The sequence below is a fragment of the Coturnix japonica genome, chromosome 1 (assembly GCF_001577835.2).
Source record: "Coturnix japonica isolate 7356 chromosome 1, Coturnix japonica 2.1, whole genome shotgun sequence".
Classification (NCBI taxonomy): Eukaryota; Metazoa; Chordata; class Aves; order Galliformes; family Phasianidae; genus Coturnix; species Coturnix japonica.
The window spans coordinates 110,200,191-110,216,758 of NC_029516.1; the positions used below are offsets into that span (position 1 = coordinate 110,200,191).

General features: G+C 34.9%; 1 protein-coding gene across 1 annotated transcript in view; it reads right to left on the reverse strand.

Annotated features, from left to right (window-relative positions):
- MOSPD2 (motile sperm domain containing 2) overlaps positions 1-16,568 on the reverse strand; it is a 33,547-nt gene that overhangs the window by 2,589 nt on the left and 14,390 nt on the right. The window contains exons 6-14 of the mRNA XM_015886710.2: positions 16,201-16,261; positions 14,902-14,940; positions 13,767-13,891; positions 9,633-9,803; positions 6,774-6,886; positions 3,177-3,273; positions 2,285-2,381; positions 1,578-1,707; positions 9-111 (exon numbers count right to left, since the gene is read on the reverse strand). Coding sequence (XP_015742196.2) covers positions 9-111; positions 1,578-1,707; positions 2,285-2,381; positions 3,177-3,273; positions 6,774-6,886; positions 9,633-9,803; positions 13,767-13,891; positions 14,902-14,940; positions 16,201-16,261 — 936 coding nt within the window. The remainder of the gene's footprint in view (positions 1-8; positions 112-1,577; positions 1,708-2,284; positions 2,382-3,176; positions 3,274-6,773; positions 6,887-9,632; positions 9,804-13,766; positions 13,892-14,901; positions 14,941-16,200; positions 16,262-16,568) is intronic.

Here is a 16,568-nt window from a genome sequence, read left to right on the forward strand (position 1 = left end):
ACTATTACCTGCATATGTAAATCTTCATTGGTTTTTGCTGGAATATTGAGTGCATTTTCTTTTAACGTCAGAGTAGAAGGCTTACTGCTTTCTAGGACATGACACCTGAGCCTGTTTGAATGATAAAAAAAAAACATGCGCAGCAAAAATCAACAATTAAAATTGAACAGGGAAAGAAAACTGCCCAAATAACTGTTATTTAGATATGCTTTGTCATTTATTAATTTTATAAATTACTATTGTAGTGATAGTCTGAAAAAGTTTCATCAATTATATTTTGACAGCTTTTGATATAAAGACAGATCAAAATGATCTGTAAGCAGAGATAAAATATACCTTCATCATTTGAAATCTGTAATACAGGATTTACTCAACCAAATCCTTAGTACCTGAAATGCAGTGAAGTGCTAACAGCAAACAAAATCTAAAGGTTTAAACCTTTAGTAACCTTATTTTTCAAGTCCTCCAACTTTCTCACAGTTGAATATGTGCAGGAACAGAGTTTCAAGCCACTATTAGAGGTAGTGGAATTCTACAAAATTTGTAAGATACAACAGAATATCCTCTGGTAAAATAAATACTTTTCCTAGAGATGTACTACTAGAAAATACTAGATGCGAACAAACATAAGAAAGTTAAAACAGGTATATCTGAAATAGTGTGTTGGGGTATGTATCTTTGTAGGGCTATTTTTCCATCATTATATAAGGAAAACACATGGATTCACATGGAATGAGTTTTACAGAGCTTCTGTACAATTATTTTTTTTCTAGCAAGTAGAGAGTACTTTCTAATAATTCCTAGTATACACTTTTTGCATTGGTAATTCTCTCCTTGCTAGTGTAAAACGAGGGTGTCATTAAAAAAAAGGGATAAATAAACTTCATTTAAATCTTTGAGTATACACAGGTATATACAAGTATATACGAGGGTGGGCAGTGATAGGACAAGGGAGAATGGTTTTAAACTAGGTCAAAGGAGGTATAGGTTAGATATGAGGAGGACATTTTTCACACAGAGGGTGGTGACACACTGGAACAGGTTGCCCAAGGAGGTTGTGGATGCCCCATCCCCGGAGGCACTCAAGGCCAGGCTGGATGTGGCTCTGGGCAGCCCGATCTGGTGATTAGTGACCCTGCACATCGCAGTGAGGTTGAAACTAAGTGATCTTTGAGGTCCTTTTCAACCCAGGCCATTCTGTGATTCTATTATATATATACATATATATATATATATATATGTATGTACCTATACATGTATACACACACACACGCACATAAATACACTGCACAGGTGCATTTTCACATCTATTTATATTTTTTCTGTTTAACCCTTAAGCTGTACAATAAAGCTACAATAAAAAGAAAAGCACGCACAGACTACCATGCATGGTGTTTACATAAAATATTAAAAATCTCATCATTTAAAACAGCGAGAAAGCCAATGGTAACATACTTCAGTCAGCAAGCACACAACTGAGTTTGGAGAATCCTTTACTGACTATGATAATGCAAGTGCTATAAATCAGATAAATTACAATGGCTAAAAAAAATATCAGCAGAAAGCCCTATACTTACCTATGTTCCATCACCTTGGTTCTAGGGACTTCTTTCCAAAACTGAGCCAGTTCTGGGACACCAGATCCAGAAGACTGGTCCATTTCTGCTGCCATTATAAGGAAACGATCCTGCAGAGAAGCTGAAAAACCTGCCCTCAAAGAAAAAAAGTCAAAAGAAAAAGAAAAAATAAAAGGGAAGTGCTTGGGTAAAATATTACTATTACAAAGCACATGGAGCACTTTTGAGCACAAGTGTTTTAAAACGAGAACTTGCGCAGAACACTAAAGACTGACTTACTGGAACTAAAAATGATACAATCATGAATCATGAACAATAAGGGTTCAATTTACTTGAACCCTTATGCTCAACAATTTTAATTACCATTTTTTTCTAAATTTCTTCAGTTTCTTTTTAACAGAATTAGTTTCATCTGAGCAATTCAATGGTAACCCACAACTCTTTAAGGAATGTATTTTTTTACTTCAAGAAATAGACTCAGTTGCAGACAACACCTGTTTATGCCTATGTGGAGTAGTAAATCAACACGTGCAGCTACTCAAATGCTGCATGACAAACATGTTCACTTACAAATAGTAATACTGTCATACAGCAGTTAAGCAGACACTGGTTTCACTCAGCCTTTCTACCTGCGAATGTTTGTAACCAGTCAGCCTTGATGTTATCATCCAGGTTTTCTAAAAAATTTTGCATAAGATTTTACTTACCACCATGAAGAGAGACTATTATGTCTAACGACGTGCCAGGTTCACAGCTGCTGTTACTGGGTTTAACTCTGTATTTTTCAGGAGCAGTTGTCCTTACCTAAATTAAAAAAAAAATAATAAGCAGGTATACAGTACATACATAGATGATGACCATTCATAATCTAACTCTGCAATGACTAATAATACAGAAATCCTTGAATACTGATTAAGACAGAGTGATGCATATCTTTAAAATACCTTACCCTACAGGAATAATCACAATCACACAATTCACAGGAATAATCACAGTCACACATCCTACAGGAATAATCACACTATTTCATTTTTTTCCTCTCAACCACTTTCAAATGGAACACCTGACAAAATTCTTGAGAGTATGGAAACTTTAGTTACTCGTGTATGAAGAGCACATAAAACACATGTTGGAAAACCAAACCAGGATGCAAGTCAAATCAGTATTTTTGAAGCAAACATAACTCCATTCATTCCTTTGATAGTGACATTTGCAGATTGAGCTGCATCATTATGGAGAGTTACTAACTTATTCCCAGCCAAGATTTTAAAAGGCAAAAAGTTCTAAGGACATTCATCTCCAAAGCTCAGTACTTTCTTGTAGGTTATAATTAAGCACTATACTGTCACCAAAGAACTAACCATCCCTAAAGCTCTTTTTCAGCCAACGCCCCAAAGATTTGTATTACTGATTGTCTTAGGGGGTGACACACCACAGGGACAAATTCAGACAAAATATCTGCTTCAAACACGCCAACAGTGTTAAGAAAAATAAAACCCTTGAAAAGAAACGTAACAGCATTTCTTCCTCCTTATCAAAACTATGTAGAAGAAGTTAAACATTTAATAAAGTAAACCAGATCGTGCTTAATATATTTACCTTAAAAGCTACTACATTTTTAGTGACGTTTGTCAGAACTATCAAACACTTTTTCTCTCCAGTTTCTTTGGATCCAAAATATAGTTCTTCCGCAGGACTAGTAAGAAAATATGGAAGGGTTGGTTTATTCAAATTATCTTTATTACACATGATATAAAAAAACACCTCATCACTTCCACAGGTAAATAAAATACATTCAACCTTTCAGCTAGTTGCTATAAACAACTTTGCATTAAAAAAATGTGAAAAAAGAAATTTTGTACTGAAGCTTACAGTTGACTCATGACCACAAATGGACCCAGCTACATCAGTTAAATTGAGTACTGCCCTTGGATTCTTCTACCTGAATGAGCATGACCACTGGCAGAAGCATGGAGAGACAGCAGATATGTACAGTCCCTTCAGCCACCGCATTTTATAATGGTATGTTAAGGGGAAACTTAATCAGTTTCAGTTCTATTATGAAAGGCCATAAGCTGTTACAGAGAGGGAGCAAGTTCCACCTCATAGGTAAGTCTGCCCTTGTTAATGGCTGTGGTGCACACATAAGAGGAGTAGGCATTTATCTGTAAGTGGCAAACATTAAAATTGCTACTGCTAAATTCATTTGTGCTTATGAGTCAGTCTTTACATACTTCTGGAGATGTGTAAATAAACCTAAGGTTTTGCTTATTTGAATATCTTGTGCAATTAAGAGTCATGCATAAAAACTTTTAAAACCACATCTAACTACTTCAATTCATTTTGGATTATGTATTCAAATGAAAACTGCGAGGCTTAAAGTAGGGCATGCTCATTTACAAGTTGAGAGGAAATTCAAGTAACGTAACAATGAAAAACTGCTTCCTCCAAATATGCAGCATAAGGACTATGCAAAGAACTCCTGCGGCCTGTAGTAACATGGAACTGGGTATTCTTTTTCAAAAATGACTTACGTCTGCTTCCTTCTGCCCTTTGTCTCTTTCTAGAATACTAGTTTCACGTTTGACCTCTTCCTCAAACAATCTCATTTAATAATACCATGACTTTATTCTCTCTCATTTAAACACATCAGCACATCAACCAAGAGAAAAAAATTCTTGGTGGATTGGGAAGCCTGAGCTCCTATGCTAGAAAAAGAATCCAATGGTGATTGCGTGGGAGGAAGGTGCCTATGTTTTGGAATGCACTAGATAGTCCACATGAAAGCATTCTTGATAGGGAGGAAGTAAATGTGCTAAGCAAGGCAGAAACTGATGGGTGTGAAAAAGACTATTAATGTAACCAAATATACCTCCTTTTCCTCTGAGATCTTTTATTTCCTTTCACAAATCCTCAAATAATCAACAAGAATAAAGAAAAGGACTGTAGTTACAAGGCATTTCAGTTACATTAAGCTACCGTAGATGTGAATGTTAGAGAAACTGCAAGATATATCATAAATGGGACTAGAAAGCATAAACTAGTGTCAAACAGGCAAAAAGCGTTGGAGGAAAGGAATACTGTGCCACAGCCTCATGCTTCTTGCTGTATCACCAGCAGTGACAAGTGACCAAAAAAGAAGCCCACAGCAGAACACTTGAGAGCCAGCTCTGAAGGCTTAATGCCTGTCAAGTTGAGCAGTTATGTAGTATGGGATGGAGGTGATATTTACAAGCACTCAAGCCTTCTCACACTACTTTCTTTTACTGTCTGAGGTGTGAGGGGGAATAAACAGTTCATAGCGTATTGCAAAGTCTGGTCTATAAACATACTATGAGATACTCTTTTGCTAAAAAATGTGAATAAAAAGATGCAGTTGTTGGTTTTTTTTTTGGTTTTTTTTGGTCTTTTTTTTTTATTTTTTTTAAACATTATCAAATACAATATCTTATGTGTCAGTAAGGCCAACAAACATTAGCCATTCCTAGGCAGGCGTGCAAGGCAAATGCAACAGTGATACTAATGAGGTAGAAAGAAAAGTTACTTGCAAGCATTACCATATGTGAGAGAAGAAAAGAGCATGTTTGCCAGTTCTGCTTTGTTATTCAGCTTTGGTCTTATACCAGGGCAAACAACAGGGTAGGCAGTGATAGGTGAAGAATATCAATGCAGGAGGGTCCTCTGCAGAAGCAGATAGGGACAAAAAGGCAACTGAGCCTTAGTGACTTTATAATACCAGCACTGCTGTAACTCAGCTTCTGCTTCAGTCTTTACACTGTCCCTCTGCCAAGACAACAATGCTGGTATAACAAAGGCTAACTCTACAGTTTATTCATGCCTCATGTGTGATACAGATACTTGTCAGCAGAAAACTGCTGGCTATTTGTTTGTAAATTGCAATATGTAAAAACAGTTCCGTGCTCTAAGAAGCCAGGGAAACCCTAAGCAGGTCTAATATCTACAAAGTGACAGTATAAGCGAAGAGCAACAGAAGAGTGTTTTAAGAGTTTACTTGAGGAAAAAACAGCAGGACCAATGGGGATACCAGTATTTTTATTTTCCATCACAGCAAGGCAGTCAACTATAGAGGTGCTAATATTCATAACATTTATTCTTCTTGATATTCACATAATCTGCAAGACGTCTGTCTATTCCAATAGCAGGGGAAAAAAAAATGGCTTTTTCTCTTAAACTTTCTTTTACATTTTATTGTTTTCTTTAAGTAGGTGGATGGATCTACTTCTTTTGTCAGAAGGAACGAAAACAAAGTATTTCCTCCAAGTTCACTTCATGCAAAATCTTAAGTAGATGTCCATGGATTTTATAAATCCCTTTAAGATAACAATTCCGCAGTCTATGCCTTTATACTGCCAACCAAGAAAGTAGGACTTCACATAGTTATTTATATGCAAAAAGCTAATTTTCATTTCAAACATAGGAAAATTTGACATACAAACGTTTAGATGCTAATGAATATATCATTATTCAAATCCATTCCAAATCTAATTCAGTACAGCAGTTACAAAATTAGCTAAGGAATCATCTCTAAATTACGTATTTTCTTAATTCATCTAATTACAAACTGTAAACGAAAATAGAGATCTACATCATTTTCTAACCAAGCATCTGAACCTGAAAAGCAGTGAGAAAGGAGATTGTCTAACTGATTCTTCTTGGACTTTCATGATTAAAAACAGATTAACTGTCAACAAAAAAAATATTATAATCTGAGATCATAAGCAGATACAGCACTTCCCGCACAAAGAATTGTGCCCATTCAAATTGGTTCAAGTTACTAGCACAGTATATGCCATCTTTAATTTTGCTTCAATGGTTCTTAACAGTGGAAGTTGTTTTCCCAAAAATTGTTGATTTCATTCATGTAAGAAATAGTGCCAAATTACTAACTGTTCTTATTACAGATACATGCTGATGACAGTATTCCAATATATCTATTTATATGTATACACATACATTTAAGTAGAAAAAAGCATGCCAGTGGATACACCAAGATTCACTGAAAATGCATATAGGCAGAAGAACCATATAAATAGTTTATACTTGTTAATAACTGTTTTTTAATAGTCTGAAAATTAAAAAAAAAACAAAAAACAAAAAAAAAACCCCCGTTTTATTTTAAAAACTAATTAATCAATGTCCAAGGCACATTGTTGAAAAGAAAATTATTATTATTACCTGATATGTAACAAAGGTCCTTTAAAAGTGGTTAGTGCTTTCTTTGCATTCTTTGGTTTGAACTCTGTTTTGTCATTTTCCTCTGACTTGGAAATTTGTTCTACAGAATTCATCTGAGTAAAAATGATGGTTATAGTGATTAACTAGAAGTCTTGGTTACACACGCTACAGATTCATGCAGGTATTTCAAAGAACACGAGGAGGCTTATTTCAACAGTTCACATTTTACAGACAAAACTTAATGTGTATTCATTCCTTGAGGATTCTGGAAGACCATCACATTTAAAAAAATGTAAGTTATGTTATATATTAAAAATACATGATGCTACACTTTTGTTGTTGTTGTTGTTTGTTTTTTTTGTCTTTTTTTCCCCCCTCCCCTCTGGTATATTTTCCTGACGCCCGAATTGGTTGTTTTTGTAGACACCAGATGAGCAAGGTGTGGTACTTCTAATACCAGTTTAGAAAGTACTGATGTTATACTTTTGCTGCAAAAGTTTCCAAGTGACACCCCAGTATAATCACTGTAGCACTGAACAGAAAACACAGCAACAGCTCCACATTTCATTGCACTGAATACTTGCTGAATGCATTTTTATTTCTTCTAAACTGATCTCTGAAGTACCGGGGAGCTCAATTAACAGAACTTAAGTTCTGAGGTTCTTCCTCTGTTACATTAAGAAACTACATACAAGACAACAAGCCTGCTGGACGCCCACCTCATAATTCTATAGAGTTCTTTATTTTCAATAAAATGCAAAATGGGGGTGAAAAAAAATACAGAGAATTGGAAGAATAAGTGGCATGTTGACTTGAGAAAATCAGCTAGCTAAACAGTTTGCTTAGGTTTGTGTTTATTTCACTTGAAACAGTGACAGAATATAGGAAGAGTATTTTAGTTTATGTAAATTATCTATGGTATGGGAATTGAAGAAATACAGTATCATAAAAGATAGACTTTTGTTAAAAAAAACAAAAAAAAACCCACCTCAAACATAGTAATTTCATTTTTTGTAACTGTAGTTATTTTAGAAGATCCCTGTATAAATACATTGCATAGTCAATGTGTTTGGATTTATTCTACATAATTTCAATTTAAACTACTAGGAAAGGAAAAATTACAATAGTACCCACTGAAGGTGGAGTCTCATGTGCCAAATACAGGTGTTTACAGAGAAGGCACTTACAATTAAGTTTATTGCTCATGGTTCCCTCTATTCTGTGGAATGAAAGAGGCACTTCTACAGGATGAGAAGAGGCATGCATAAAAATAAATCAGATGAATTCTTAGTAATTACAGAAATCTGCAGATAATGCAAATAAATACTAGTAACATAGTAAATAATAATGAAATCTGACAGGCCACTTTAAACCTGTCATTTCAGAAGCTGACCTCTTTCAGAAATATTCATTAAGTTATATTTATGAATAGTCAAGTACAAAATAATCTCTTTTAAAATGCCAACCATTCATAGAATAAGGAACAGTTTCTGAAAACTGTTTAGGAAGAAGCTCAGCAGAGAAGGGGCAAACACTGACATACTGTGTTAGAAATAGCAAGTGTTATTTTTATGTGAACAGAAAGCATACTGAAGTAAGACAACTGGCTGGTTTTTTTCCTATAGCAGGAACAGTGCAAACAATGGGATGCGGCCTGAATTTTAAAAGCAAGTTAAAAGTTGGGTAATAAATATGTCTTTAAATTAATGATGCATGAGTATAATTGATCAGCTTAATTCAAAAGATTGAGTAGAAAGCTTGATTATGCTGTAGGAAATAGAAAATACCATAAACCATTATTTTTAAATACTGAAAAGGTACAGTAAGTAGAAATCTGAAGTCAAACAAGTAATTAAATTAAATACTGAGGCAGTTAGCACCAAAACTAACATTCATACTAAACAGTGATTATCTTTCTGTACCCGAGAATCAAATCTTATCAGATGTGCCACAACCAAAACAAGCTAGTCTACCTGTTGTGAAGTTACAATAGCTACGTAAGGTCTCCTCCTGACCTTAAGCTCAGTGATATATATATGTTTACATAAATAGATGGGCAATTTATAAACGAGCACTGGAAAGTCAGCCATATGTCAAATTACTCTGAAGAAAATTTAAAACTGTAAATGAAAGCAAAAATGTTAAAGAGTTTCACTGCTTTAAATAAAAGTTTTGCAATCCATATTCCAAAATGAAGTGTGGCACTTTTAATTTCACATATACTTTTTCTCTTTCCCTCCCCTGTCCTTTTTAATAACAATACCCCCACTGACTGTGATTGCATATTCTGAGGTATAACTTCACAGAATTCTACATAAAGCAATACCTTTATATTTGTGGACAAACTTTACTGCAGGAAAATTACATTTTCAATACAAGATGATGCATTAGGGCTGTAGTTTCTTCTGAGATAAATGATTACTTTTATGATTTTCAGAAGTTGGCATGTAGTAAAATTTTACTATTTATCTGATATTTTCTCAAGTATTAAATTTAAGCATCTGAGAAAAACAGATGCTTTAAGTTGTTTGCCACAAAATATCCTAAGATTAAAAATTCCCTAGTTAGAAAAGTTTTGAACATAGTAAATCTTTAAATTTTACCACATAATTCACAATAATCAAGAGATACTAAGTACTAAGTACACAATTTACTGATTTAGAAGCTAGTCTTAACAGTCAAATCTTTTCAAACTAAGACTCAAGGCAGAAACTATAATTTTGATTATCCATTTCACTGTGTACATATTTCAAATTGAGGAAATATGAAGTAAAAGCCTGACAAGAAACAAAAATCGCATGCCTCTTATCCTGCTTTGTAGCCATACGATTAGTTGTCTCAGCTTTCAGAGTTAGATACCTTTTTCTGATTAAGATTTTGTTCTTCATTCACATCTCCAGGCTCCTTGGTGTCGGTATCTATCTCTTCTTTACTTTCAGGCTCATCTTCACTAGTGATAGGCCCATTTTCACATAAAGGTGTTTGAAAATCATCATCTACCAGTGGAGGATAACTGTACTTGAAAGAATCCTAATAAGAAAAAGGAGATTTATAAAGGACCTCTTAGGATAATGCAAAGAGCCTTTTCTACTGTTTTTAAGTGGAAATACCATCAATTCATTATATTGTTACAAAGGACTTGTAGGTTTCAATTATCCATTTTACATTGCATCACTGTACAGAAAGCTTATGCTACCAATAGTTCAATTTCACCATTGATTGTATCATTGCCAGCAGCACTTAATGGCCACTCAGAAGGCAACAGTATCCTGCACTGCATCAAAAAGGAGTGGTGGCCAGCAGGGAAGGGGAGGGGAACATACCTGCCTACTCTGGCCTCCTGAGGCTGTCTGGAGTACTGTATGTGTTGAGACCTGGTGCCTCCCAGCTCAGCAAAGACATAGAGCTTTTGCTGAGGGGCCAGAGGAAAGTCACTAAGATGATCAGAGAGAGCTGGAGCACCTCTCCTATGAAGACAAGCTGAAGGAGTTGGGCTTGTTCAGCCAGGAGAAGATTCCTGGGAAACTTTATTGCAGGCTTTAATATTTAAAGACAGATTATAAAAAGGAGGGAAATCAACTTTTTACACAGTAGTTACTGATAGAACAAGGGAGAATAGTTCTAAATTAAAGAACGTGAGATTTGCATTACATGTTGGGAAGGTTTTCACTGAAAGGGTGATGAAGTGATGGAACAGGCTTCCAAGAGAGGCTATGGATTCCCCATCCTTGGAGTGCTCAAGGCCACAATGGATGGGGTCAGACAGATGCTTGGACTTCATGATCTTGAAGGTCTTTTCCAACAGAGATGATTTTATGTTTTCAAAGAACACTCCAAGTGACAGAAAAAGTTATTTTTTTAATTTTTAAGCACGTAGTAGTTGCAATTGAAAAGTAATATTTAAATCCTCTAATCTTAATTGACTGTATGGATTTAATGAATTCTGCAGCTCATACTTTTGCATGCCAAATCAATTCAAAGATCTCCTTCAGGACAACTGAGTAAGAAGAAGCAGCATACTAAGGTTCTCAGTACTTCCATAACAAAGAGAACCAGTAGAAATTAGATTTTGTTAACTAGAAATGCTCTTTATCTTCCCAAATTAGTTTTCAAATGTTAGTTTTCAATGTAAGAAACCAGGTTTAAATAGGGCCCTTTGTTCTTACTGTAATTTCAAACAGCCTTAAACCCTCAAGTAAACTAAACTGGTCAATATGACAGCTTTGAATTCTGTGAGACAGACTGGAGCCATACCCCCGGTCCCAAACTATTCTACCAGCAGAGATGAAACAAGCAGGTTTATTTTGCTTGTGCAACAGAAATAAATTATGTGATCCCATGAAAGAAATTTAGACAGTCACCCAAAGAAACCTCAAATAATACCACATACTTCCTTCTTTATCTTTAATCAAGGTATAAAGATTTCCTATCCTTCAGGCTGAAGTAACTCTTGTAGACCTCCAGCTGAAAGATGAAAGGAAAGATTCACCAGCTCAAGCAGTTTTCTGTTAAAGGGCCTGGTGAATAAGTTTAAGTATTGCTAACAGACTAATTAACTGTTAAAATATTCCAGACAGAGAGAAATACTGTGGAAAACTTGCAGAATGTTCCCCTTCACTCAAGCAATACAGAGCCTTTTCACTCCCTTCCAGCATACAATGGAGGACATATGGCAAAGCGGCCTTAGTAAAGAGATGCTAAATTTGCTGTACACCTCACTTGGCCACATTAACCCACAATGTTGGGTAATGGCAGCAGCTGAAAAGCACCTCATCATTGTGACATCTCAAAGTTCCACACTTCCCAGTCACAATCCATCAGTTTCAGTGACACTGGGTTATCTACTAACAGGGTTGAAGTCTTAGACAGATAAAGAAGACAGATTTATTTGATGCTCAATGCATCCATTCCAGAAAAATGATAATTTGCTATTATGGGAGATGCAGCATGTTGGCCATACAAGTTTTAATCATGGTAGCGATATTTTCTAAGACCAGGTGTACACAGTGGCCATGAAATCACATGCAAAAGGCATAAATTGACATACATTAAATACTGACCCAAAAACAGTGCTTCAAGTAAACAAGCTATGAGCTTTCAATTTAGAGAACCAGGTGAAGAGCACAGTATTCTAGTTAAAAACACAGCTCAATCCTAGCGCTAGCATAGAGAGCCTTGTCAATTCAAGGCTGAACTGCTCACTTCGACAATATGGGCAAATACATGATAATCCTTGAGCAAAATGAAGCTCATGCAGAGTTCTGAAAAATCTTCATTTATGTTTACCTTAATCAGTATTAATGTTCTAAACACTCTGCAGTCACAGTCCATTATTTGTCAATAAACATATAAGTCATCCTCCTCCTTTACTAGCTGGTTTATAATTGATTGAAGGATTTTAATGATAAAGACAGACTTACTTGCCAACGACCCTTGTCAGTACAAAAACAAAGTATATTTGAAGACAAGATCAAAACGGAAACAGAATAGTTCCCTTGACAGAGAGAAGGAATTAGTAACTTCAAGACTATATAACACTTTGGCAATAGAATTTGCTTTTTTTTTTTTATTATGATTATTTTTTAATCCCCAAAGCAGTCTCAAAAATTTCTTTTGGATACCTGGATTCCATAGCATGTATTTTCTCTGCATTTCCCCAAAGTAAACAGTATCACCTGTCACTCCTAGGACAGATATAATTAGGGAGTAAAGCAGAAAGGAGGGTCTACTTTGCTCATTCAATACTACAGCCAAAAGATAAATAGATACGCCGTGCTCTTCTTCAACTTTATCATGCTGGCTGCAAAACTGACTGTCTATTTCTAAATCGGTAGAAATCAAAGAGGATGAAAAGAAAGGAGAAGGGAAAAGGTGTTTCAGAGGAAAGTACAAGGAATTAGGTTTTACAAATCTGATAGTATCTTAAAATAAACAGAAAACCCCATCATCCTGTCAACAGTAATAGCAGTAGGTGCACTCCCTCATCAGATTTCAAGTTGACCCAGAAGGAGACAAGGTCAATCACTCCATGAAAATCTGCCTTCTCAGAAAAGATACTGGAGCCTAACTTAATATTTGTTAACAACACTTCCGAACAGTGACAGTTCTGAGGTTTAAAGTTCAGAACACCCATCTAAGCAGGTTAAATATCAAAAATGCTCAATATTTAGACAAAACATTTGCCGGCTCAAAATACATGGCTTTTAAAAAGCATGCATACGCTTTTTCTGCCATTATAAACACACTTGGAGTCCTTGTCAAACAAATGCACTCTTATGCTACTAATTTATCACTGCCAATGCAACTTATTACCACAGATCAGTAAGTTTAGGTAAACTGCCTCCAAGATTCTGGAACTCAGTGACATCCCTAGAAGTTGGGCAACATAGAGCCAGCATATCACTAACTAAACACTGAAACATTTCAGGATTGAAGCAGGATAAAGGACAACCAAGTCTGCACGCTCCATACAGACGCTTAAGGAAAATACTTAGCAAAGCCACAAGCTTCTTTCTTCAAAGAGGGAAGTAGCTATGAGGTATGATAGTAAGAGAATACAGAACCGTGGCTTTGGTGAAAGATGAAAAACTTCAGGGGGCCAAAAAATCTATTTTCTGCTTGCAGAACTTGTCATAAACCAACACACAATCTCTCTAATTCATCAAATGGGGGAAAACAAGATAAGTGAGAAAAGGAAAGGCACTTGAAAAGGACAGGCGTTTTTTTGTTGAAGATCTGAAAACAAGGCCCCCTATGACTTGAAAGTGAATAATTAAAATCATTCACAGAATTGATTTTCATACTTAAGACTGCAAGATAGCAAATTCTCATAAAATTAATCCTTTTTTTACTGATGTGATTTGCAAACTATCACTCTGACAGAATCAAGAAATCTCACAGCCATGAAGTGCCAAACTGTAACACCACATATGTTATTTAAATAAACATGCCTCAACTTAACACATTAGGATGATGGAATGTTAATATACTTACAGTTCCACCCATGTGAGGTGGCAGATATTCTCCACTGATGTATTCCTGTACATCACTCTTGTTTGTGAATTTTAGCATGCTTATTGCTTCAGGGCCAAGCCAACCCTTCACAATTTTAAAAGCAGCTTTAAAGGGGAAAAAAAAGATATGCATAAGTTGTCACGATTTTTTTTTTTCTTCAGGGTATTGGTAGATCTTACAGAAGTTGTACACTGTACCCCATAAAATATGGCAACACCTGTTCTGAAAATATTAGAATATGGGGACAGTGAAAAGAAAAAAAATATATATTACTGGTAAGAAAAATATTTTACCAAAAATAAATAAATAAATAAAACCAATAGCAACATCCTTCTCTATACTGGAATGCAGACAGACCATAGACTTTCAAAGGAAAGAGGATCTTTGATTTAGTCAGTAACTATTTCCTTCTCTTGGAATTTAGTTCAGGAAGAAGAGAGTGGCACAGGGGAGAGGTGTAAAACAATTATGTTTCAAGTCTAATTGAGGGATATAGGAGAAGTTAATTTTCTTCACAGTTGAAATATTTTGCTGCTTTAAATGGCAGTTGTTTACATTTGCAGTGGTTTCGAACACATCAGTTATTTCATTGGTGGTAAGATATGAATACTCAGGAAAAAAAGTATGGAACTAACAAAAATGTATCTGCACAGCATAGATAAAAGAATAAGCTACTTATCATATGCATATACGCATTATGGTTAAGAATATCAATTGAAACTCAATGTACACAACCAATTGCAGTTCCGAGGGTCATGTGTCTAGCTGAAAGTGTGCAGCCTACTTATTTATTTTTTGACTGGTAAGAAGTGTTTGTCAATTATTATAGTGTTCCTAAATAATGAGCTTAACTTTGAAAGGATTACAGCTGGAAGCATTCAACAAATGTTTAACAAAGTCTCCCAACTTTTAAAGGTAACATGTGAATATGAGCTCCATTTAAAGAATAAACCAAGATTAAATGCTAGACAGAAAGAGGGTGTGTTAACTATGTAATAGGTTTACAAATTCACCACTTAGCTAAAACAGAAAGCAGGGAAAAGCTTCTTGTTTATGCTAGGTTTAAGTTGCCATCTTGGGGGGAAAAAAACAACAAAAACAACAACTGACTTACCATTCATTATCCATGGCATTTCAAAGATCACTATCTTTGCTGAAAAAGAAAAGGAAATAATCTGAATACCAAATGTATGTATTTCTCTGTTTAACATGAAGTGCAGCCATAATAGTCAGACAGAAAGAGAAATACTCTTTTTTTTTTTTTTTTAAAGTGTTAATTTTACTTCCTTGCGGAAGCAATTTGTTTATTGTTTTTTACATGCTGTATCTATCACTATAGAAAGACAGTAGGTATTTTACATGAAAGAGAAGAAAAACGGTAGAATTCCATGATTTACAGACTTATCTGACTTAATACTTTTCTGACATATTGTTACTAGTAAGTAATTGTAACAAATAAGGCAGGGAAAGGTACGAATTTACCCTGATATAGAAAAATAACTACTTAATGGAAAAGAAAACTAAGATTAACAGGTATATTCAGCATCTCCTCTTCCCAAAAAATTAGCAAGAACCTTTGCTAGTTTAGGCTTGTTCTCAGACTTCAAGTTAGGAGAGGAGCTTGAAAAACTTAACATTTTGACTCAAAAACACCCCCAAGTATTTTTCTAAAATGTCAAAAATAACATAAAAATATTATGTCAAATTTCAGTCAATGATCAAACTTCTGGCAGCAAATGGAAACCTAATTTTCAGTGTTTAAGCAGTAACTGTTACAGAGCTTCAAAATTCACAGATATCTTTGCATAACATTTAAAATTCACTATGAGCTTGCAAAAATGATTTAGTTTCCATCTATTCATAAGAAATAAGCAGGCACATATGGGGGTTTTTTCTAAATGCAAATGTGCCATAACCCCATTCTGAAAAAGCACACTATGGCTACTGAGGATTTTTTAAAGTCAGTCTTTTGTTCCCTGAAGACTCTTTAAGGACACCAGTTGTTAGACATGTTTCCAAAACTATCCACTTAACAAGGAATTAAGGGATAAAAAGGTTCATTCAATTCTATGTGCATAAGTACAAAACAAATTGTTTGTATATCACAAAAAGCTAGCTGATTTTAGATGTATTGAAAAGAAACTTCAGATTTTAAAGTTGTGCTGATTCTTACAAGCACAAATATATTCTGAATCTATAGTGTCAAAACATTCCATGCAATTCAGCTTTATCTAAAAATCTCATCTTCTGTTATGATCGAAACACTAAATTCCAAGGACAAATCTTTCATTTCTGAAAACAAGATAAAGTGCGTGCAAGAATACAAAAAAACCCAAAACTCTCCCCCACCACTAATGATATTCTTAACTCCTCTTGTTATACAAGTCTAACGTATCTCACATACAATACTTACTAAGGAAGTTCGGATAATAGTCTGTAAAACAGTTGACAATAAAACGAACAAAGTCCAAGTCCTAAAATAAAAACAGAGCAAATAACCTAAATCAAAATATTAGAATACAAACTTGGTTAAGATAAAGCACTTGAGTAATACAAGATAAATATGTTTTAGTCATCTGTACTCCAGTTTTATACGTATTACAAACATTATCCAAATTCTCTATGCAATGCTTTGCACCTTGTTGAATTTTTGCAGGATTATGGACAAACAAGCTTAGCTTTATGATGCAAGGAAGAAGCTAGCAGGCTTGTTATCAACACAACAATTTGTTGTCTAAACTACCACGGAGTATGGACTGAATTTAAAGTATACAGGAAACA